The following is a 25,495-nucleotide window of genomic DNA, read 5'->3' on the forward strand; positions in this document are numbered from 1 at the left end:
AAGGAGGAGTAAGATACTAAGATTTAAATTTATTTAAAGAAATCAGGAAATATTTAGTGAGGTTTGGGTAACTAAAAATTTATTACTCACTTTTGTTCAAAAGACTAATATGAACAATTGCTCATACATATTAAATTATAAAACTCGCTAATGCTACCAAAATAAAGTTTCTCTGATGAACAGAGAAGTTACATGACTTGCACAAGGTCACCCAGAAAATCACTGGCTGAGCCAAGAATGGAACCCAGGTGTCTTAACCCCCAGTCCTATATTCTGTATACCAAATCCTACTGTGAATAGAAACATATTTAAATAAAACAACAGTTTAGACTCACATTATTGCAAAATTTGTTCAACCTCTCAAACAACCAAAACCATAAAGAAATTTAGACTTAACTTACCTAGACCAATGATGGCTTTTGTTTGTACTTCTTCATCTGAATGTTTTGTAAAATACATCAATAGTTCAAGTACTTTATCCTTTATATTAACCTAAGGGGAAAAAAAACCACATTCAAGTGTATGAAGAAGAGTAACTTTGATCAGTTTTCAACTACAAAGGAAAAACCTAAAAGCAAACAGTGAGAACTTCCACACGTCAACTTTACTAAAGAATAAATCACCAATAAATTTATAAATCCATAGATTTTAGAACAGTGACATTCAAAATAAGTCTGTGACAAAGAAGTTTGTATAAGAATACAAATTAACATCCTGTTCCTTCACTGAGAAAAAAAAAAAAAAGTCAGCTGCTTACCCAGTGTGCCTACAGTTACAGAGCTGATAAAACTTGTGTAAGCTTCTTGTTATAAACCAGTAACAAACAGTTTGTAGATCAGAGGCTAGTCTGAGGACCATGTTTTGGGTTGCACTGCTCAGAATTCTCATTAAACCAGACTACTCTAATGCTGCTTTCATCCTGGGTCATTAGTTAATTTTCAGTTCACAGGGTTACACAGTCCTATTTTTTATAGCATACTAAGTAATTAATATTAGAATCTTACCTTACTGTTGCCTTTAAAATCCTCTAGATCAAAATCAAAATGCCGACATAGTGCTCCAACAGTGAAAGGGATCTGAGAAGTGCTGGTTTGTTTGTTAGAAGTGAGGTGTTATTTGGGTCTTCCTGGTGCTGACTTTTTAATTTTGAAATGGCAACCTATTAAGATAAGTAATATTTACTTACAAGAAACCTTTTATCCTTGAATTATCTTTAAATAATTACTCCCAAGTTGTTATAATTAAATTTTACTAATGGTTCTAAGTATCACACAAATCTAGAATTATGAGGGCATACCTTACAGGCTAAAAGAATTAATAGAAGAAAAAAAAAGATATTTAAATTTTATTTTACACAGTGGGCAAAAAACTTACCAACATTTAATATGAGGTAAATTTCTGAAGGAATTACACTGAATTCTTAAGGAAATACAAAAGATACTAGAAAATACTGCTTCTGAGAATGGACCAGAGGACAATCACACCTCTTAAAATTCCCTCAATGCTGTCTTTATCAGATGTGTTTTTCTTTTTCTTTTAAAGATTTTACTTATCTGATAGAGAGAGGGATAGTGAGAACAGGAACACAAGCAGTGGGAGTGGGAGAGGGAGAAGCAGGCTTTCCGCCGAGCAGAGAGCCCGATGTGGGGACTTGATTCCAGGACCCTGGGATCATGACCTGAGCCAAAGGCAGACGCTTAACAACTGAGTCACCCAGGTGCCCAGATGTGTTTTTTATTAAAAAGGAGCTATACCAAAAAAAAAAAGGAGCGATACATACTACAGGATGTAGAAGGACAATTATTATTATTATTTTTTTAGGAGGACAATTTTAAAGCCCAGGCACTGAACTTACCATAGTATCTATTGAAACAGGCCCACACAAATTTAAAATTTGTGTCACTTTATTTACAACTGCCCCAAGACAGCTCACACAATGTTGCACTACCTAAAAGATACAGAAAAATGTTAGTTTAGACAAAAGTTAAAGACAAAGGTAAAAACATATGATTTAGTTAGCATTTATGAATTTTATACTAATCAATGCGAGATGGTAAAATGAATGCTTACAGTCATGCCATACTTGATGATAAGCTTCATTAGATCTTCTTCAATAGTGGCAAGGAAAGTTTCACTTGGATGCTCCATCAGTGGTACAACCAGCTCTAGGATTTTTGCAACATTGCAGATAACCATGAAATCATTTTGTGTCTACAATGATAAAATCAGTGCTTTATGAATATCAAAATCTAACAAGAAACATACATACCTTTATGTATTTGGGGGCTGAGGTATTACATATGTAAAGTTTCAGTTAAAAAAAAAAAGACTATTAGAAAAGAGCTTTTTTAAGGTATGGAAGGAAGAACATCAGACAGTGTCAGGAACCTGGATTCTAGCCTCTGCCGCTAACTTACCATGTAACCTTTGGGTCACTTAATCACAAAACTACAGTTATTCTTTTTTTTCCCCTAAAATGTAACACAGGCCAATTTTGAACAAAGGTGTTTAAATATTAACAGAGCATTTTACTAAGTTTGATACTGTTTTTAAGATTAGTATTTTTCAAACTGGTGTATGTTAACCTAGTAGTTCTCAATTGAGGGGTGAGTTTGTCCCCACAGGATATTTGGCAATATCTGGAGAAATTTTTGGTTGTCACATTAGGGGACTTGGGGGGGGGGTACTACTGGTATCCAGTGGATAGAGGCCAGGAACACTGTCAAGAATCCTACAATGCTCAGAATAGTTCTTGACAACAAATAATAATCTGGCCCTAAATGTCAATTCTGCTAAGGCTGAAAAGGCTTGTGTTAATGCTTTTTCTCACAGATGAAAATACAGAATCCCAGAACTAAGTATAAGACTTCTTTATTTTAAAATCTGAAATATTGAATTTCTAATTTTAAAAAAGGTTAGAACTTTGATTAAAAACAAAGCAGTTAAAAAAAATAGGCAGAACATTAAAAACAAACAAACCCAAAAGGTTAGTAAAGAATTTACAATAGTCTCTTTAAAAAAAAAAAAAAAGTTTCTTTCCACCTACTATCCTCCAGTCACCCAGTTCCCTTGTCCTAAGGCAACCAAAGTTACAAGTTATTTTTGTGAAGTAAGGCATTCAACATTTTTTATCTAGTCAAGTTACACTCTTTAGTCTTAGCAACCGGTTATGACACTCATTTTGGACTCTTTGAGCTTATTACCTCTCACTAAATAAAAATATTCCACCTTACATTCATCCATCTTTTCAGCATACCCACAGGATTAAATAAAAACATAAGATGAATACTCTAAGTAACACAGAAATCCTGTCATTTCCTGCCCTCTCCCACTCCCCTTGCTTAAACAATAGATGGATGAGGAAAAGTCGTCTAGGGATGAAGGGTTTTTGTTAAGATAAATTCACCTGAGAATCACAGCTAAAATTTTACTTTGAAAGTACCCTTAACATTTCTGGCCTAGAAAGTCAAGTACAAGAAATAACTTAAATCTAGAAAAAAAATTTAAAGACAGAAATCGTGAAGGAAAAGAGCAGAAGAATATACTACTAAGAAAAATACTTGAAATGACTATAACATAAGATGCTTCAATATCTAAAAAACTTAAAAGAGTTTTCAAAATAGGAAAGAAAAAAGCTGCACAATTCAAAGGTAAAATGGTCAAATGATATAAACAGTCAAATCACAGAGAATTAAGTACAACTGGTTAATATCATAAAAAAGATGCTCAACCTTCTTGGATATCAGGGAAGGTAAAATGAAGCAGCAATGAACTATTCCTTCACACCTGACTGGCAGAGTATAAAAATGACACAGACTGTCATATACTGGTTTCCAAAGAGGCTATAAAACATGTCCACCAGCAATTTGGAAAAATCTATTAAAAAAACCAAAACCAAAAGAACATTCCCTTAATCTAACAAGTCCATTCCTCAGGATCTATCCCAAAGAAAAAAAAGCACCACTATTTAAAGGTATATGAATAGCAATGTTTATTAAGGAATTGTTTGTAGTGTCTATCAATAGAAAACAATGTAAAAACCTGCCAAAATGGGAAATGGTTAAATAAATCATAGGACATCCATAAGATGGATAATGTATACATATATAATATGTACGTATTAATATGATATGTATATAACATAACTTGATTTTAAAAAACTGGTCAACCGGTTATATATGGGTGTGTGTGCACAATTACAGAAGCAGGAATATAGTATGTAAGGATACTCCAGGTTGTTCATCCTGAGATGAAGAAGAATAAAGATGAAGGGAGGTAGGATACAGAAAACAAAAAAATTTAAATGTGTCTAGCATATAGTCGATGGCCTTATTTATACAAAACTTTGTACGTATGTGTATAAAACTTTCCAACATTCATCCTTCCCTTTAGCATACCCACAGAATTAAATAAAAAATATATTTATAGATCCTTTTTAGTTCATGAGCATGATGGTAGGGTGTTCACACTGTTATGGGACATGTGCCTCCCTCAAACCTTGTTGCAACCTCGGCACATTACCTGACATGATTAAAAAAATATGCACATACATGTGTACATATACACATACACACACATAAAATTATACAAGATGTTTTCAAAGTAATCTTGCTTCAAAGTAATATTGGTTCAAGCAAGGCCTATTCACGCAAGTTATATTATAGACTAGTTCTTAGAAGCAAACAGACATGGGGTTAAATTCTAGCTTTGGGACTGGTCAGCTGTGTGAAACTGGGCAAGTCATTTATATTCTCAAAGCTTTAGTTTCTTATCTGTAAAACTGAGATAATAATGATACCTACTTCACAAGGTAAATGAGCTAATGCATGTAAAATTCTCCATAGTACTGGGCACTGTGCTCAATAAATATTAGCTATTATTACTGGCCATAGATTACATATTAATCAATTTGTTTCTGGATCCAATACAAGCCCTAAAAGAGAATTAGGATCCCAGAATTATTATTATGTTGTTTTTATATATTTATCTTCTGGTACTTTCCGCAGTTAAAATTTCTCAGGTTTTTCATCTAGAACTTGTTAATTTAGATCACCAAAAAATGAGACCTTAGCAGCAAAGCAAATCTAATAGAGAAAACAGTTAAAATCAGTTCCTTAGGAACACTGGGAACATAGTAAATAAAAAAATTATTTACATTTTAAAGTTTTTAGACTGTTTCAAAATTTAGTGTTTATAATAAGCCACTTAACTCACCATACTGTCATATAAATTGCTGGACTATTTTACATTAGCAATGTTTGATTTGATTTTCACATTTAATCTTTGAAAAAGAGAGTATGTGCAACATTAACTTAAAACCACCACCTAACATCTCTGATTGACTAGATTTTCCATATTCAACATATTGATGTATTATAAAGTAAATATGATATACTCATAAGAAAATATATTGAAATGATAAACGAAAAGCAAATTTAGAATCCAAAAGACAGTAAATTTCTCAATGAGAGGAACTCTGCCTCATCCACCTTTGAGGTCTTAGCAGTAGTTACAACATTTAGTAAGCATTTACTGAGGGTTTGACCTGAGGAGCTTATGGAGGAAACGAAGCCTGAACTTCATTTATAATACATCAGAAAAAACAACAACAACAAACAATATAATACATCAGAAAATGATGTCTGTAGATAACTTGCCACAAATATTAGAACATATATTTGAGTACATGACACAGTTGATCAGTGAAGCTGTGGACGACACAACGTGAACTCTAAACTGAAAATACTACATGGTAAGACAGAAAGGTAGGACAACTCTATACTTACACTACATTTAGTGGTAAGGTATGGCTGCATAGTCATGGCATGTTTAACCATGAGCTGAGGTCTTATTTTGCTGAATAAGAACAAAGTGGTTATGCAAGCTACCAATCTTCCAGAATTCACACCTTTATTGTCAGAGTCTGGAAAAACAGAAATAAGATACTAAAATATGACAAGGCAGTGGAAATTATACAATTATTTAAATTACTCAATATCATCCCCTGAATTGATTTAGTACATGCTTCAATAAAAGATTAGCATTTCTTACGATGCTAGACTTCCTACATTTTTTTCTCTTATTATACATATTACATATATTAAGTATAAAAGACAAAGAGGCTGTGCTATGGACGGCAAATTTTACACTAAGGGGTGTAGGACTGAAGTTAAAAAGTAGAATGGAAGCTAAGTTTAGGGATGGGTTTTTGGGAATAAACATGGTGTTGCTTATATCTAAAAATGGATGGAAGTAAGTATGGGAGAGTTAGCAAAGGGGGACAAAAACAAATTAGCTGAGGTGATACTGTGTTTGAGGGTACTGGGAAAAAAGAGATGGTAGAAGAATGTTAAAAGACTGCAGTGACAAATTAAGAAGCTGGACCAGTGCTACATCAGAAAGGTAAACAAACTACTGCTCCAGTGGGAGGAAAATGCTGCTAGTTAGGAGATACAGTGGTTCTTAGGAGGCAAATCAGTTTTTAGAAGAGATCAGCAATTTTTCAACACTGACAACAGTATCACCCTTAAAATCTAGGATAGGCAAAAATAGGGGAAACAGAACTAGGAGATAAAAAGAAAAAGAGGTACACATGGAAAATGAAAAAAAAATTAAAGAAAAGAAACTGCATATAAAATATAAAGGATATCAACAATTTCCTTAGGTGCCATAATGGTACCTCTGTAAGGCTCCCAATTCTGGAGAATGACCAAGGCTGACTATTGTTTCTCATTAATGTACATTAGGATATGGGAAGTAATGTTAGTCTTGGGTGCTTTAAGCAATAGATTATCAATTATTACTTTTACAGTTTTATATGATTATTTACTTATATTCTGATTAATAACTTCAAATTTGTGACTGGTAAATAATATAATAGATAATATAAAATATTAAGTATTTAAAGGAATTTGTCAATTTAAAAAATATTAACCGTTTTATCTAGCTCAAGATTAAACACATTTTATATAACAATTATAAATGATATTAGGAATGTACTACAAATCTTTTAAAAACATTTTTATCATAGTTAAAACAATTTCATTTTGAGAGAAAATTTTATATCATTTAAGAGATATCAAACAGTTTTTGGATGAGTGCAACTAGCTAAATACATATTAGCACCTGGACTTTTTATGTCTGTTCAACATAACATCTAAAATTATATGCTACTGAAAGATGTAGAAGAGATGAGGCCTATGCTTTTATTATACTGCTCTAGATAATCTTAGTCAACCTAAACAATATAATCTAGGATGCAACATCAAACAAAAAACCCCCTTCATTTAAAAGTGAAGTAGTTAATTATTAGGCTAAGCAGAACCAGAAGCAAATTGAGAAATGTGCCCAAAGTATTTTAAAATATCTTACAAAATCAACTTAATGACCAATATATAAAATGTCTTACCAGCTAGAGATTCCTCATATTTAAGAATGTGCTCAACTAGGTTATCAACAAGTTGAGTACAAGCTTTCTTCACAGGTTTATATGAGGAATCCTCTTCAGACTTCAACAACTATATATGTATATATATAAAAAAAAAAATCCCAGTATAATTATTCATTAGGCAATAATAATATAAATGCATTAAATGTGTCCATAAAAAGCTTTTCAGTTTGTCATTAACAATTAATATGGAAAATGCAAATAAACAAAAAATATAGAGCAAATGTTTTAAAATATCTTATAAACCAGTAATTTACAAATACTTTCAAACAATGTTAGTATGAAGTATTTAAACTGCTGTGTGTAGGACCTGAGGTAGGATATGAGAGAAATGAGAAAGGTGACCTTCCTTAATGCTCAGTGCTAGCTGGATTATTTTAAAGAATTAGAATTCCATTCTTCATTATTTCAAGTCCTTTGATAGCTCAAGAAAATATGAGTTAATTACATTTTTTTATAAATTGTAACTTCATCTGAATTGCACCTTCAATTTTATAATTATAAAACATGAGGCTAGATTTCTTTTCTGTATTATCCTTTGCCAAATTATTAATAAACAATGTAAGAAAAGTGTTAGGAATGATGAGATGAGGAGAAAAGATCAGTCTAACTACAGCCAAAAAATAAAACAAATTCAAACTTTTATAATCGTAGGTCAATTGTAAAGTCATCTATGGTCTATTTGTTTTGTTAATACAGACTAGCTACTACAACTCTGGAGATACTAAAGAAGTTGAAATGTGTATTTGATTTTCATGAAGAGTTCCCGTGCTGTCCAATGTAACTTGCTGCAATGATGGAAATGTTCTTTATCTGTGCTGTCCAATATGGTTGCCACAAGACATATGCAGCTACTAAACACGTGAAATGTTGCTAGTATGACTGAAGAATTAAAATCAAATAAAAACAAAAATTCAAATTAAATTAAAAAAACACATGTGGCTAGTATTGGATAGCTCAAGTTTAAACTTTCACTACAAGATGCACAAATGATTAAACAATTGACAGCAATCAGAATAACATAACACATATGTTGCCCCCATCCTCTTCAATTTAAATAAATCAAAAAAGAAAATTCCAATTTTCAGTTTCAACTCTGTACAGCTGGATTCTAATTGTCCTACTCCATAACTCAATTCCTTAAGCAGCTACTAAAATCGCACGCTAGCCTTTTCCAGGCAGGAGCAGAAAACGATCCCCTCTTCCTTATTTCTTCTTTCCCTCTCCAAGAGATCAAGTATACACAAAAGTATAAATCCTAGATTTTGGTTCATGACACACCATTAATACTGCTATGTGCCCTTTTGTTTACTTATAAAAATATTGTACTACGAACCCAACTCGAGAACAAGAATATTTCCATGGACTTTTATTTTCCCAATGTGTTCCTTCCCTTATTCCACCTTCCTGTGTCACTTCAAGGTAACCACTAACAGGAATTTTATAATTTCCTTGCTTAAAAAAATTGTATAAACTGTATACTGTTTATAGTTTTGCCTGATTTTCAACTTTCTAAAAGGTATCATGCTAGATGCAGTCTTCGGGACTTGCCTTGTTCACTCAACATTATGTCCCTAACTGTAATCCAGGTTGTTGCAAATGACTGTATTTTATTCATTTTAACTGATAAGCAACAGGCTACTGTGTGTCCATACTGCATTTAATTTAGCTATTCTGAAGACAGGTTAATTACACTTTTTAGTGGCATAATGAGCATTCTTTTATTTGTCTCCTGGCACACATATGCAAGATTTTCTTGGGTATATACTTGAAGTGGAATTGTTAGGTCACAGGTTATATAACTGTTCAACTTTATGCTGTGTTTTTTCAAAGTGGTTATAGAATTAATAGTTTAAGAGATTCTGTTTAATCTATCTCTTTTCCATTATTTGTTATCATATGACTTCTCAATTTCTGCCAATCAAATGAATGTAAAACATAGTCTTGATTTGTATTTTCCATATTATTAATGAAGCTGAACACTGTATAAGCCATATGTGCTATTTCTCATATGAAATGCCTATTCATGGCTTTTACTTATTTTCCTACTGGGACTCTTGCATTACGTTAGTTTATAGAAGAGGAGTTCTTCACATATTCTTAATAATGATCCTTTTTCCATGTTTCATGTGTGTCAAATATCTTTTCCCAGTTTGTGACTTGTGTTTTTGCTTTAAGATGTCTTTTGATTCAAAAATCTACTTCCTTTCAACACAGTGAAATTTATCAATCTTTTAGGGTTAATGGTTTTGGAACTGAAGAAATCTTTCCTTACAGAAAGGTCAAAAATATATTCACATATATTATCTTCTAAAGGTTTTAAAGATTTTCTTTATATGGAGGTGATTACTGAGTTAAGTAGGAATCAATTTTTTTTTTTTAATTTATTTGAGAGAGAGAGAGAGAGAGTGCATGCACACGTGGGTGCAGAGGTAGGGGGGAGGGCAGAAGGAAAGGGGAGAAAGAATCTCAAGCAGGATCCCCACTGAGCACGGAGCCTGACAGGGGGCTCGATCTCATGACCCTGAGATCATGACCTGAGCAGAAACCAAGAGTTGGACACTAGCCAACTGAGCCACCAAGGGGCCCCAGAAGTAGGAATCAATTCTTAAAAAAACAAACAAAACAAAAATACCTTATGGATAGCCAATTGTCCCAGCTCCATTTACTGAGAACTCCATTCTTTCCCCATTAAGTGCAGTGCCACTTCTATTTTATAATAAGTATATCCTAAATACGTGGAGGCTTATTTTTGGGCTGTCTTATTCTATTGGTCTATTTAGTACCACACTACCTTAACTACTGCATCTTTAAAAATAAGTCCTTATATTTGGTAAGGCAAGTCAGTTTTCCTGCATTTTCAGAAATGACAATTATTTTTAGTTCTCTGCTTTTCCACATATATTTTACAATCACCTCAACATATCTGAGAACTGTTTTTTTTTTTTATTTTTTTTAAAGCAGGCTCCACACCCAGCATGAAGCTTGAACTCACGACCCTGAGACAAAAAGTAGCATGCTCTACCGATCTGAGCCAGCCAGGTGCCCCTTGATGACTATTTTTATTTTGATGAGATCTCTAAACATATTCCCATTTTGCATGATTTTCATTTTAGGTTTATAGTTATTTTCTGTCAGATTTTATTCCTAGTTTATTAGAAGTTATCATTCAAAACTATATTTTATCAAAAATTTTTCCTGTGTTCCCTGGAATGAACTTATTTCTTCTTCTTTGGTGTTAAATCATACATACAAACTTATGTTAAGCCAGCCTTATGCTTATATATGCATAAGTGCATGTATATACATATACATATGTATACATACACACACATCTGTATCCATCTTATTTTTGATGTATTTCAAAGTAAATTGTAAACGGTATACTTTTATTCCCTTTGAGATAAAATTTACACAAAATGAAATGTACAAATCTTTAGTGTTCATTTCCTCAGTTTCATTAAGTGCATTCGCCATTAGAACTCAAACTCCTATCGAAATACAGAACAGTGATCATCTTTAGCTTATATCAGAATCATCTGGAGAGACTATAAAAAATACAATGGTGGGCCCACCCTCAGAGTTACTGGGGTAAAGCCTTAGAATTCGTATATCTAACAAGTTGCAGATTAAATCTCAGCAACTTTTAGAACCACTGATAGAGACTATTACCATCATCCTTGAAAGTTCCCTCATGTTATTCCCAATCAATCCCTGACCCCCTGCAATCACTCTTCTGAGTTTTTCCAATACAGATTAATTTTGCCTCTCCTAGAACTTCATATAAATGGAATCAGAACATGTATTCTTCTGTGTGAGGCTTCCTTCACTCTGCATAATGTTTTTATTATTCACCTAAGTTGTATTATCAACAGTTTGTTCCTTTATGATATGGAATACTATGAAACTGTGTGGGTGTATCAGTATTTTTACTCATTCACTAGTTGATGGACAGTATTTGATTATAAACAAAACCAAATTGCTCCTTCAACACTTTAGAAATCTCCTCAGCTTAAATATCCAATTTCATGCTTGAAGTTCTACCTTTCACAAAACACTAGAACAAGAACACAATTCAGTCAAGTTCTTTGCCACTTTATAACAAAGACAGCTCTGTTGTCCAATAGCATGTTTCTCATTTCTGTCTGAGACCCCATCAGAATGGCCTTTACTGTTGGTACATCTACCAACATTCTGTACATGATTATATGTATTCTCTAAGAAGACAAAAGCTTTCTCTACAGCTTCTTTTCTCTCTGAGCCCTCACCAGAATTGCCTTTCAATGTCTCTTGAAATATCAGCTTTTTCTAGTATGCACATCAAAACTCCTCTAATCTCTACATATTATCCACTTCCAAAGCCACTTCCACATTATTTGTTTTCAGCTGCATCTTATTTTTGGTACCAATTTCTGTCTTAGCTTGGGCTGCTATAACAAATACTATAGACTAGGTGGCTTAAACAGAAATTTATTTCTCATAGCTCTGTAAGTTGGGAAATCTAAGACCAAGGTGCCAGCATCATCTTGTGAAGATCCTTTTCCTGGCTTGCAGATGACGGTCTTCTTTATACTTATATGGCAGAGAGCAGAGAGAAATCATCTCTCGTGTCTCTTCTTAGAAGGGCATTAATCTGATTCACAAGGGCTCCACCCTCATGACCTAATCATCTCCCAAAGGCCCCATCTTTGTATCACACTAGGGATTAGGCTTCAACATATGAATTTTGGAGACACACAAACATTCTGTCCAGGAATCCTCTTGAGGAAGGAGTCCCATACTCTATGGAAAATACACTGTTAATTTTTTCCCTAACCTATGGTCTTTCATCAGGTTAACTGTACACTGGAGAAAAGGAAATGATCAGACCTTTTAGGGATTATTAGATGCTGGTTCTGAACTGGCACTAATTCCAGGAGACCCTAAAGGTTCCTTTAGGGTAGAGGTAGAGTTTGGAGGTCATGTGGTCAATGGAGGTATAAATCTGGTCTGTTTCACACTGAGTTCAGTGGGTCCCCAAACATATCCTGTGATTATTTCTCAGTACCAAAATGAAAAATTGGAATAGATATACGCAGCAGCTGACAGAATCCCCACATTGGTTCTTTGATCCATGCATTCAGGGCTATTATGGTGGGAAAGGCTAAGTGGAAGCCATGAGGAATGCTTCTACCCAGGAAAATAGTATATTGAAAGCAATACTACATTACTGGAGGGGCTGTCAAGACTAGTACTACCATCAAAGACTTGAAGGATGCAGAGATGGTAATTCACACCACCTTCTCATTCAACTCACTTATTTGGCCTGTGCAGTAGACAGGCAGCATTTTGTTCTTACTGGAACAGACACTCTGGATACAGACTTGCCTTCCCTGCATGCAGTGCTTCTGCCAAAACTACCACCTGTAGATTTATAGAATGTCTTATTTACTGTCAGGGTATTCTACACAGAATTACTTTTGATCAATGAAGCAAGTGGCTTGATAGAACATGGAATGGACTTTTGAAGAGTTACATATAGCACCAGATACGTGGCAATATCTTGCATGGCTGGGGCAAGATTCTCCAGAAGGCTCTATATGCTCTGAATCAGCATCCAATATTTGGAGCTGTTTAGCCCACAGCCAGGATTCACAGACCAGAAATCTGCAAGGGGTAGAAATGGGAATGACATCACTCATATTACCTCTAGTGACCCGCTAGCAAAATTTTTGCTTCTGGCAACTTTATGCTTTGCTGACCTAGAGGTCTTAGTTCCAGAAGGAGCTTCCACCGGGAGACACAACAATGATCCCACTGAATTGGAAGTTAAGATTATCAACCAACTACTTTGGGCTCCTCAAGCCTCTGAATCAACAGGCAAGGAAGGGATTGGGGTACTGGCTGGAGTGACTGACTAGACTACTACTCTACAATGGAGGTAAGGAAGAGTATGTCTGGAATATAGGAGATCCCTCAGGGCAACTCTTCATATTACCATCTCCTGTGATTAAGGTCAATGGAAGACTATACCAACCCAACCCAGGCAGGACTACTAGTGGTACAGACCGTTCAGGAATGAAGTCATGGGTCACCCCACCATGAACCAAGACCAGGTGAGGTCCTTGTTGAAGGCAAAGGGAATAGACTGTGGGCAGAAGAACGCAGTCATGACCACATTACAAGGTATAAAAACAAAAACTTTACCTGTCATGAGCATTTCCTACTTAATTTTTTCCTCCTATTCCTTACCATAGAACATAAGATGTACTGACTTCATATCATAGTATATTTAAGTCATGGAATATCGAGGAGAAGAGTAAATATCACTCAAGGACTTAATTTTTTCTCCTGGGAAAGAGGTTAGTGCATTTTCGGTTGTATGCAGGATAGCTGTATCATGTTAGGTGGAACTATGACCTTGTTACTGTTTTTTGGAAATGAAGTATGGTTAAAGAGATATATATAGGTGCCAAGTTGACAAAGTAGATTTGTGATGGTTAATTTTATGTGTCAGCTTGACTGGGCCACGGAATGCCCAGTTATTTGGCTAAATATTACTTCTGGATATTGGTGAGGATGTTTCTAGATGAAATTCACATTTGAATTGGTGGACGCAGTAAAGCAGATCATCTTCTCTAATTTGGGTGGGTATCACACGAGCCATTACGGGCCTGAATAGAACAAAAGGTGGAGGAAGGAAGAAACCAACTACTGTTTGAGTTGGGACATCAGTTTTCTCTTGCACTCCAACTGGGATTTATACCATTGGCTACCCTGGTTCAGGCCTTCAGACACAGACTGAACTACATCAGTAGCTTTTCTGGACTTCTAGCTTGCAGACAGCAGACTTTGGGATTTAAGAGCCTCCACAACTGCATGAGCCAATTCCTTATAATAAATCCTTTTCTCTCTCCCAGTATCTTGTTGGTTCTGGCTTCTATGGAGAACCCTAGTACATGTCCCTTCCATGTCAATCCCTGGCCCCCTGCAACCACTCTTCTGAATTTTTCCAATACAGACTAGTTTTTGCCTCTCCTAGAACTTTATATAAATGGAATGAGAATATGTACTCTTCTGTGTAAGTCTTCTTCACTCTGTGTAATGTTTTTATTATTCATCTAAGTTGCTGTATGTTTCAGTAGTCTCTTCCTTTAAGATGTAGGGTACTATTAAATTACATGAATATATCAATTTTCCTATTCATTCAATGGTTGATATAGCATTTGACTGTAAACTTTAAGGACATCTTGTTTTAGATTACAAAGGCCAGGAACACATGAAATATAGGTTATTCAAGTTTTTTCAACTACCTGTATTTTCTTTTTTAAAGATTTTATTCATTTATTTGAGAGAGAGAGAGAGCAGGCGCACTCGAGAGAGAGAGCACTTGTCAGGGAGGAGGGGCAGAGGGAGAGGGAGTAGCAGACTCCACCTGAGCAGGGAGCCCAAAATACATGGGGCTTGATCCCAGGACTCTGGGACCATGACCTGAACCCAAGGCAGATGCTTAACCCACTGAGCCCAAGTGCCCCACCTGTATTTTCTTATAAATTAAAAAAAGGACCATAGTCTTGGTTCATAAGCAATGAAAGTGAGTGGCACTAGAAAATCAATTCAATTTTTGTGCACCTGTCATAGGGATGACCACCACCATGATAGTGGTTTAAATTAATTAGACTACTTTAAGATTTTTTTAAAGATTTTATTTATTTATTTGAGAGAGAGAGAATGAGAGATAGAGAGCACGAGAGGGAAGAGGGTCAGAGGGAGAAGCAGACTCCTGCTGAGCAGGGAGCCCGACGTGGGACTTGATCCCGGGACTCCAGGATCATGACCTGAGCCGAAGGCAGTCGCTTAACCAACTGAGCTACCCAGGCGCCCCAAATTAGACTACTAATACAAACTTTCATGACAGAAAACATGCTACTGAAAAAAAGGCGCAATTAGACTATTTTATACAAATAAAAAAATACAAGGACTTTCATGACAGAAATTTTTCTTTCACATGCTACTGAAAAATGGCAAAAAAAGCTATGAATTCATTAAAGGTTATAAAGGCAATGAATACGCATACATTTAAAGTGTGTGTATGTATATATAACATATTAACAAAATTATTTAGTTGGTGGACAGTTTGGTGCATGTCTGATTTTGAAGCTATAGTACTCTAAGTTTCCTTAAAAAAACAAACAAACCACATTTCATGAGTTGAGAATCACTGATCCATAAACTCACTCAACATACAAATAATAAAAATGAGAAACAGTGGAAACTGGATGGAGTGGAATGTGTATATGAGCTCATGCGGAAATAGTTGAAGTGTGTTAATTATTTTTTTTTTAAGATTTTATTTATTTATTTGACAGACAGAGAGGGGGAACACAAGCATGAGAGCAGGAGAGGGAGAAGCAGGCTCCTCACTGAGCAGGAAGCCCAAGGTGGGGCTCAATCCCAGGACCCTGGGATCATGACCCGAGAGGAAGGCAGACACTTAACCAACTGAGCCACCCAGGCGCCCAAAGTGTGCTAATTATTGTTTAAAAAAAAATTCTTTAAAATAAAATATATATAATTCTTTAATTATATATTTAAATATATATATATATGTGTGTGTGTATATATATATACATATTTTTTGAAACTCTACCCCCAGTGTGGGCTCAAACTCACAACCTCAAGATCAAGAGCTGTATGCTCTACCAACTGAGCCAGCCAGGCGCAGCTATGAGCACTAATTATTCTTGACTCAAGAATTTCCAATGATTCTATAGTAGTCCATTCTCTATATCCTTCCTAGCCTCTCTTAAAAGTTATGCATACATGTTATAACTGCTATAACTGTTACATGCATCTATAATAAATATTTTTAAGCTTTATTTCTTTCATTAAACTAAATTCTGCTAGTCTAATGACTGTATCACAAAGTCACAGTGTAACTGATAAACTAAACTGTTGTCAGAAACTAAAGTAAAATTAGACAATAGGGAGAAAGAACTAAATGAACAACTAGCTGAAGAGGACTAGAAAGTAAAGATATAAAGACCAGAGAACTTCCTGCTGAGAGATTCTAAATCTAGTCATCTCCTTTCTGCTTCTAACTTGCCAATAATACATATGGGTATAATCTTAGATCCTTTTTTGGAATACTAAATAATGACATTTCTGATAGCGACAATTAATTCGTACTCACTTATTGTAATTATCAGATGAAACATGTGGTTGTAGAGTCCTTTAGAAATTATTATGTCCCATCTGGAATGGCTGACATAAATATAACTAAGATGGTCACAATACTTTGTAATATAGAGCTAATTATTTGACTTAGGAGGAAAATGATATCAAATATATTATGTAAAATTATGAAATAAAAGATGATATATGGAAGATGATTTAGGAAGAGAACTTAAGATATTACAGACTGAAGAACATAAGCAAATACCATGAAGATGTTTAAAAAAGGCATCTTAAAAATTTTTTAAAAGCAACATATTACTGCACACCATCAGATGGCTAAAGTTAAAATGAATGACAAAGGGGGGTGGGAGGGATGGGGTGGCTGGGTCACAGACATTGGGGAGGGTATGTGCTATGGTGAGTGCTGTGAATTCTGCCAAGACTGTTAAATTACAGATCTGTACCTCTGAAACAAATAATGCAATATATGTTAAGGAAAAAAAGAAAAGAAGATAGCAGGAGGGGAAGAATGAAGGGGGGGAAATCGGAGGGGGAGATGAACCATGACAGATGATGGACTCTGAGAAACAAACTGAAGGTTCTAGAGGGGAGGGGGGTGGGGGGATGGGTTAGCCTCTTGATGGGTATTAAAGAGGGTGTGTTCTGCATGGAGCACTGGGTGTTATGCACGAACAATGAATCATGGAACACTACATCAGAAACTAATGATGTAATGTATGGTGATTAACATAATAATTAAAAAAAAAGAATGACAAAACCAAGTATTGGTGAGAATGTAGAACAACTGGAACATTGCTGGTAGAAATACAAAATGGTTCAGCGATTTTGGAAAGAGTCTGGCAGTTTCTCACTCACCACATGACCCAGCAATCACACTCATACAAATTTACCCAAGAAAAATAAAAACACACATCCACACAAAAACTTGCACACAAATATTCATGTCAGCGTTATTCAGAAAAGTCTAAACTGGAAACACAAATCCATAAATTTGTGAGTTCATAAAGAAATTACTATACATCTGTACTACTGATAACAGTCAGCAAAAAAATGAATAAAATATTAGTATACCAGCAACATTTTGCTAATTAAAAGAAGTCACAACAAAAAAACTACATGTTGTATGTATGATTCCACTGATACGAAATTCTACAAAAGATATAACTGTAGTGACAAAAAGTAGACTGATAGTTTCCCAGGGCCAAGGGAAGAGGACCAACTACAAAAAGTCACAAAGCTTTGAAGGGTGATATTCTGTATCTTGATTGTGACTCAAGAAAATAATTTAATGACTGCTAAAAATATCATTAAACATACAGAAGTAAACAGAAATAAATGGACTTAACTAGCTGTAGATTGCTGATATAATCAAACAGAAAAAATTTATTTCAAGAAGGGCTTTTAATGGGGTGCCTGGGCGGCTCAGTAAGTTGAGCCTATGACTCTTGATTTTGGTGCAGGTCATGATCTCAGGGTTGTGAGATGGAGCCTGCTTAAGATTCTCTCTCTCCCTCTCCCTCTGGCCCTCCACCCCCTTCAGAAAGAAAAAAGTAGACTTTTAATAATATATCTTTAGTAAGCTATAGATAAAAAGAAATGCAAAGCAATCTTAAAAACTGTATCCAATAATGTTATTGTTAATACAGTAGGGCAAAGCAAGTAAGAAATTATGCTCCTTTCCTTGGGAACCAAGATTTTTAGCCTAAGGGAAAGAATAAAACCAAAGAAATAGACTTCCATAATAAAAAATTTGAATAAAACAATCAATATAAATTCTTGATTTATTTTTGCCTTTCTAAAAAACACATTTTTTAGCTCTGTCCTCTGGAAAAGGCCCAAAGCTATGATAACCCATCAGCAAAGAACATCTGCAGCATCCAAATCCAAATTAGGGCTCTTTGGAAAAATGGCTGATTTCAGGTTTGGGGCAGAAAATGTGCAAGCTGAGTCTAGGACATCTTGTAGAGGCAAAAAGTGATCAGTTACAAAAGAGTAATAAGGTTGTATCAAAAGGATACAAGACCGACTGGAAGGGGCTACCACTGGGCAAAGATGGGACAATCTGAACTTCAAAAAGACTTATGATTGCAACGTTTCAAATACAAAGACAGGGCAGCTGGGTGGCTCAGTTGGTTAAACGTCTGACTTGATTTCGGTTCAGGTCATGATCTCACGGCTGTGAGATCGAGCCCTGTAAAAGGCTGGTGCTGGGCATGGAGCCTGGTAAAGATTCTCTTTCTCCCTCTCCTTCTGCCCTTCCCCCTCCTAAATAAAATAAAAAGACATACAAATCTGTTCATTTGTGCTGATATTAAAAAAATGAACAAACTCATTATAAGGTACACCAGGTTGACAACATCTAAACTGAAAGATCACTGAAAGTAGGATAAACAAACATTATGTGCCTCCTGATGTGATGCAGTAATATTCAGCATCATCTATGAAGTATCTTGTCTCCTACTCCCAAAACTGAACTTCAGTAAGGCTCTAGATCTAAGAGTCTACAGGAAAAAAAAAATGGCAAATAGAGGAACAACTTAAATGACACCAGAAGGAAAAGATCTATGAAATCTAGAATGTGGGACATTCTATAGGAAAACATATAAGTGGCATGAAAAAAAAGGGGTGAGGGGTCGACTATCATAGATTAAGAGAAGAGACTTAAGAGCCGTATCAACCAAAGCAACTGCAAACCAAATATACAAATACATTTTTGAGACAATCAGGGAAATATGAACATTGAATAGGTAATTAGATATTAGGGAATAACTTATTAATGTTTATTTTGATATAGATGATAATGATATTCTGGTTACTTTTTAAAAATAATTTCTGTTAAAGATAGACACTAAAATGTTTATGGTGAAATGATATAAAGTATGGGGTTTGCTTTAGAAGTATTATAACCAAGAAAAAAATAATTTAAAAAAATATAGGGGCAGGATTAGAGATAAAGTAAGATTGGGAAAATGCTGATAATTTTTGAAGCTGGGTGATGGGTACTTCTATCTATTTAAAAATTTCTGAAATAAAAAAATTCATAGGAAGATAAACATTTCCATTATGAGATTTTTAAAGAATAACAACTGTGGTTTAATTCTGTACTATTATAGGAAATTCTACACACTTTTATAACATGTCAAATAATGTAAATATGTATTTAATGCAATCCGTAAATCTGTAGATTTCATGTCTAATATTTAAATTAAAGGGATAAGAAAAAAATAATTATCTGGAAGGCAGAGAAGATAGAATTTCAATTACTGATTTAGAAAACTTACTTATAACAGGCAACTGAATAATTGATTAAATAGGGATATTAACCAACACATTCAGCCTAATATACTGAAATAAATGTTCTCCCTCAAAAGGCAAATTCTTAAAAAATAACTGAAAAGGTTCTTTTAAATCATAAAGCTTACAAAGAACTGACCTTCTATTAAATTTCATGTTATTTGTTATCAGGAGTCAAAGTAACACTCACGTTTTGAAGGAGTTGCTCAAACCAGTCATATCCAGTATCTCTGCATGCTGCAACCTAAGCAGGAAAATATGGTGAAACTATCAAAATTAGAAATTTACTTAAAAATCTGAAAAACAAAACAAAAACCAAACCTTTGCTATGTTTTAGCCTGAGGTATATAAATGTCTCAATGCTCTCCTTTAAAAAATTATTTTTAAAGTAAACTGTTCTTTTAATAAACCAATAATTTACCAATGCTAAACAATTTTATTTTAAAAACACTTAAGATATTCAAGAAATTAGTTTAATGTATTGAAATTAAATAAGGTATTACAGGACAGGTGGATGGGAGGATGGGTGAAATAGGTGAGAGGGATTCAGGAGTGCATCTGTTGTGATGAACACTGGGTGATGTATGGAAGTGCTGAATCACTATATTGTACACTGGAAACTCTTATTACACTGTATGTTAACTAACTAGAATTAAATAAAAACTTAAAAAATATATGATATTACATTTTGAATAATAACTTCAATTAGAAAAATCTGTAAGGTTTAAAACAACAAAGAGAAATGTTTGCTTATTATTTTCCTTCTAGATAGCAGATTTAAAGGCATGAGTGAAACAGAGATGAACTTGTAAATGACAATACAAAACTTATGTTCAAAACATAAAAAGTATTCTGGGTCAAAAAAGTTTATAGCTTATGTGTATAATTAAACATAATGAAACTAATCTTAACTCATGTTTTCTGAAAAAGTACTATCTCATTTGAGGTTGCTATCCCTAAGCTACTGTTACCTATTCATCCACTTCTCCTCCCCCTCTCAGTTTTCAATCAGTGGAGGAATATGGAAAATTTCAGTATCAGTGCTTGTAAGTGAACGAATGCCAAGAAGTGGTTTTGTAGAAATGCCAATCTCATCTTCTTTGCAGCCCTTGAGTATCTCCAGAAATGTAAAGTAAGGGAAGTACAGTTGACCCTGAACAATGCAGGGTTTAGGGATGCTGACCCCTTGCACAGTTGAAAATCTGTGTATAACTTTAATTTCCCCAAAACTTAACTTTTAATAGCCTACTGCTGACCCGAAGCCTTACCAATAACAAAAACAGTTGATTAACACATATGTTGTATGATATATGTATTATATACTATACTCTTACAGTAATGGAGTAAGCTAGAGGAGAGAAAATAGTAGTAAAAAAAATCGTAAGGAAGAGAAAACTGTATTTACTGAAATAAATCCGTGTATAAGTGGACCTGTGCAGCTGAAGGGTCAACTATAGTAGTATTAAATGTCAAGATTAAGCATCATTAAGCATCAATGATTACCTCATCACTGTCTCTTCTTTGTATGAGGGGTAGGCCTAAACTAGGTTTGCACCCACAGGGACCACACCTTTGTTCGAGTCCTTACCACATCAGTGATGTTTAAAATTTTCCTTGTCATTGCTTCTTTGTCATTGTGTGGAGTTGGAGTAAACCAGAGTTTTTGGAATGTTTCATTTACTAATTTCTAGAAGAAAGAAAATTTCAAACTACACAACTACAACAAACATGGCAAAATTCTCAATCCCAAATTCTCATTAAAACCTAAAACAAAGTTGGGGCACCCGGCTGATTCAGTCACTAGAGCATGCAACTCTTGATCTCTGGGTCATGAGTTCAAGCCCCATGGTGGGCAAAGAATTTATTAAAAAAAAAAAAGTCTCAAACAAAGCTATAAATAACTAATCAAAAAATAAACTACCATGAATTTTTGGCATGAATTTCTGTTTTTAAAAGCAATCAATTAGTTTCTTAAATTTATAATCTTTTTCAATTGGTAAAAATTTTAAATAGGTGATACTATGCCTAGCCTAGGAAATCTGCATAGTATACCCTCAAATGTTTTTGATCAAACTAAAAAATATTTTTACTACTTTTGGGGAGAAGTTGCTAAAAACAAACACAAAAGCAAACACAGGGACAATCATATACACATAAATTCTTTAATGAACAAGATCAAACTTTCAAAGAAGTATTTATTAACTTAGAAAACCAAATACATACCACCTGAAAATTAATTTGATAATAAACTTCCTGCATATAATGTAATCACAATGACATTAAATATTATAATTCAATTGGTTGAGAAAGATCAGATTTTATTTATGTAAGATCTAGAAATAAAAATGTAAGAAAGTATGTCTTTTTTGAATTTATAACCTAAAAACATTGACTCACTTGTAAAGGTTTTGTAAGTCATATTTTACATATATATCAACAAATTTAGATACAATAAACATTAAATTATTTAAAACACTAATGAAAAATGAATTTTAAAGTAGTCACCAATTCATCTTACCTTAATGCCCTCTTCATCATTGACTCTGCGAATCATTTTTACACACATTTCCGTAATTTTTGGAAATGTTGGTTGTTCAATACAGATGTCTCTTAGAATCTTTATTACCCTTTTCCTGACACTGATACCAGTATCCTAAGAACAGAAAAGTATTTTTAAATATCAGAAAAAATCAAGCTGCTCAGATGTATGAAATGTGATAAAATGAAATTAGAAAATAAGTACCATCAAGCAGTCTATTGACTTTTAACATGATAAAAGATGGTCTATATATTTCCTCTTTCTATGCTTTCTTATTGTTACTACAAATATGGGTTATTATATTGTTTTACTTTTAAAATATGATATCCAAGACATGCAAAAATATTAAACAGCACTGAACACAAGACTAGGACATAAGCTCACCAAAATTAAATGGGATAACAAATATGAAGCTTTTAGAATAGTGGCACTTAAACAGCATATGAAGTATTTTTTTTTTTTTCTTTAAAGATTTTATTTATTTATTTGACAGAGAGAGACACAGCAAGAGAGGGAACACAAGCAGGGGGAGTGGGAGAGGGAGAAGCAGGCTTCCCGCTGAGCAGGGAGCCCGATGTGGGGCTTGATCCCAGGACCCTGGGATCATGACCTGAGCCGAAGGCAGACGCTTAACGACTGAGCCACTCAGGCGCCCCTGAAGTATTTTTTTTTTTAAGATTTTATTTATTTATTTGACAGAGAGAGACACAGAGAGAGAGGGAACACAAGCAGGGGGAGTGGGAGAGGGAGAAGAAGGCTTCCCACTGAGCAGGGAGCCTGATGCGGGGCTTGATCCTAGGACTCTGGGATCATGACCTGAGCCAAAGGCAGACGCTTAACGACTGAGGCACCCAGGCGCCCTGCATATGAAGTATTTTTAACAAAAGTGTTAAATCTAAATCTAATCGAACCATTGTCCCAATCATCTTATAGTTAATAAGAAATACAAGAAACGAAAGAACAAATTAAACAAAACCATGAGGAAATAATAAGACTGACCTTGGTCTTTTTAAATGAGTCAATTCATGGGGGAAGTGTATAAAAAAGGGAGAATACTCTAAATCTTATTATTTTTTAAAGATTTTATTTATTAATTTGACAGAGACAGTGAGAGCAGGAACACAAACAGGGGAGTGGGAGAGGGAGAAGCAGGCTTCTCGCTGAGCAGGGAGCCCGATGTGGGACTCGATCCCAGGACTCTTGGATCATGACCTGAGCCGAAGGCAGCCGCTTAACGACTGAGCCACCCAGGCACCCAATAGTCTAAATTTTATTTATTTATTTTTAAAAGATTTTATTTTTTTTATCCATGAGAGACAGAAAGAGAGAGAGAGAGGCAGAGGGAGAAGCAGGCTCCTAAGGGGCAGGGAGCCCGATGCGGGACTCAATCTCAAGGACTCTGGGATCATGACCTGAGCTGAAGGCAGATGCTTAACCATCTGAGCCACCTACGCGCCGTCAATACTCTAAATTTTAAAACATGATCACCAAATGCAAAGTATGATCTTTGACTGGATTCTGTTTAAAAAAAAAAAAAGCTAGAAAATAAATTTTTTCCACCAATTTTTGCGACAATTGGAGAATTTGAATATAAACTGGTGATTAGATGTATTTAGAGACTGTTAATTTGGTTGGGTGAGATAATGGTTTTTGTTTATAAGGGCAGTACCCACATTTTTTGGAGAGGTAGGCTGAAGTATCCACAGAAGTAGCAAAATATTTAATTTAAACTAATTTAGCAAAAAATATAGATGAAATATGGTGGTAGTTTTCATAATTAAAGAGTTTTTTTTTTTAAAGACTTTATTTATTTGAGAGAGAGAGAATGAGAGCGAGCATGAGAGGGAAGAAGGTCTGAGGGAGAAGCAGACTCCCTGCTGAGCAGGGAACCCGATGCGGGACTCGATCCCGGGACTCCAGGATCATGACCTGAGCCGAAGGCAGTCGCTTAACCAACTGAGCCACCCAGGCACCCCATAATTAAAGAGTTTTAAAAATAAATAAAAAGCACTGGACGCTTAATGTACAAATTATTTCCATTATGCATTCTGACAATCATGAAAATATTTTAGGATATACTACTTGGGTAGGTGCTCTCAGTTCATTAGCTTTGAGAATCTTCTTGATTTCGCCTTTCATTCTTGAAAAGACTAAGGCACTAAAAGGAAAAAATTTCTTCCACTCTTTCCTTAATTGTTTCAATCAAGATTTTATGCTAGTTGAAGCTGAAATTATCTTGAACTCTCAGTCACATAATATTCTGATAGCAGACTAAAGGTGATAAACGTGTCACTGTGGGAACACCCAATCCTGTGCCTGACACACTTCTGTTAACAGCAGTCAGTATGCCTGTAGTGGGTGATGTGGAGATTCCACAGATATTCTGTAATGCCAATGTTCCCTGTTTCCTTTTATTATCCAGGAAAAGGCTTCAGAGCCAGAGAATTCCATGACATACAAGAAAAGAATATCTTAGAATAGTATTTCTTAAGTTTGTTCTTAAGACTCAAATGGCTTTCTCATTTCATTTGCAGGTATCTAAAGCTTGCCATAATTCAGCTTTAAGGAAACATGCAGATGTACACAAAGGATCCAAAAATATAGCCAGATACCAAAATTCTGCACTTAGCTCTCAATGAAATAGTTCTTCTTGTTTATATACATACATACAAATTTATTCTACATTCCTGTCCAAAATATTTATGCCATTGTAGTTCCTATCATTTACTCAATGTAAACTTGCCCCATTAAAAGGCAGTAGTACTTGAAAAAAGGAGTCCAATTTTCAACAATGATTTGTTTTACACTATCGAGCAGTCCTCCTCTTGAAACAAGCCCTTCTTCAGTTCTTTGTTTGGGCCTGGGGCTGAGTGGGTTTGAAATCGGTGTCTCCTGCCCTTGCTGGCACTCTGTCCAATCATTAGGACTCTTTAATTCTCAGCTCAAGGTAAGGAAGGAATGGAGGACCTTTTTCTGCTTTCTAAATCTGGGAGACTGGAGATTAGAATCTGCCCAATACTCTGCTGTCCAGCCACCAC

The 25,495-nt window shown here is 34.8% G+C and overlaps 1 protein-coding gene and 1 non-coding gene across 2 annotated transcripts in view; one reads left to right on the top strand and one right to left on the bottom strand.

The window, feature by feature from the left end:
- NIPBL (NIPBL cohesin loading factor) overlaps positions 1-25,495 on the bottom strand; it is a 198,218-nt gene that overhangs the window by 15,427 nt on the left and 157,296 nt on the right. Inside the window, 11 exon segments of the mRNA XM_035727556.1 lie at positions 402-492; positions 1,005-1,072; positions 1,075-1,181; positions 1,852-1,897; positions 1,900-1,948; positions 2,071-2,211; positions 5,787-5,923; positions 7,409-7,517; positions 20,109-20,162; positions 21,507-21,605; positions 22,437-22,571. Coding sequence (XP_035583449.1) covers positions 402-492; positions 1,005-1,072; positions 1,075-1,181; positions 1,852-1,897; positions 1,900-1,948; positions 2,071-2,211; positions 5,787-5,923; positions 7,409-7,517; positions 20,109-20,162; positions 21,507-21,605; positions 22,437-22,571 — 1,036 coding nt within the window.
- LOC113930087 lies at positions 4,429-4,532 on the top strand. Its single transcript, XR_003522455.1, has one exon. It is a non-coding gene; the product is annotated as a small nucleolar RNA U13 (small nucleolar RNA).

Source organism: Zalophus californianus, chromosome 5 (assembly GCF_009762305.2).
Source record: "Zalophus californianus isolate mZalCal1 chromosome 5, mZalCal1.pri.v2, whole genome shotgun sequence".
Taxonomy (NCBI): Eukaryota; Metazoa; Chordata; class Mammalia; order Carnivora; family Otariidae; genus Zalophus; species Zalophus californianus.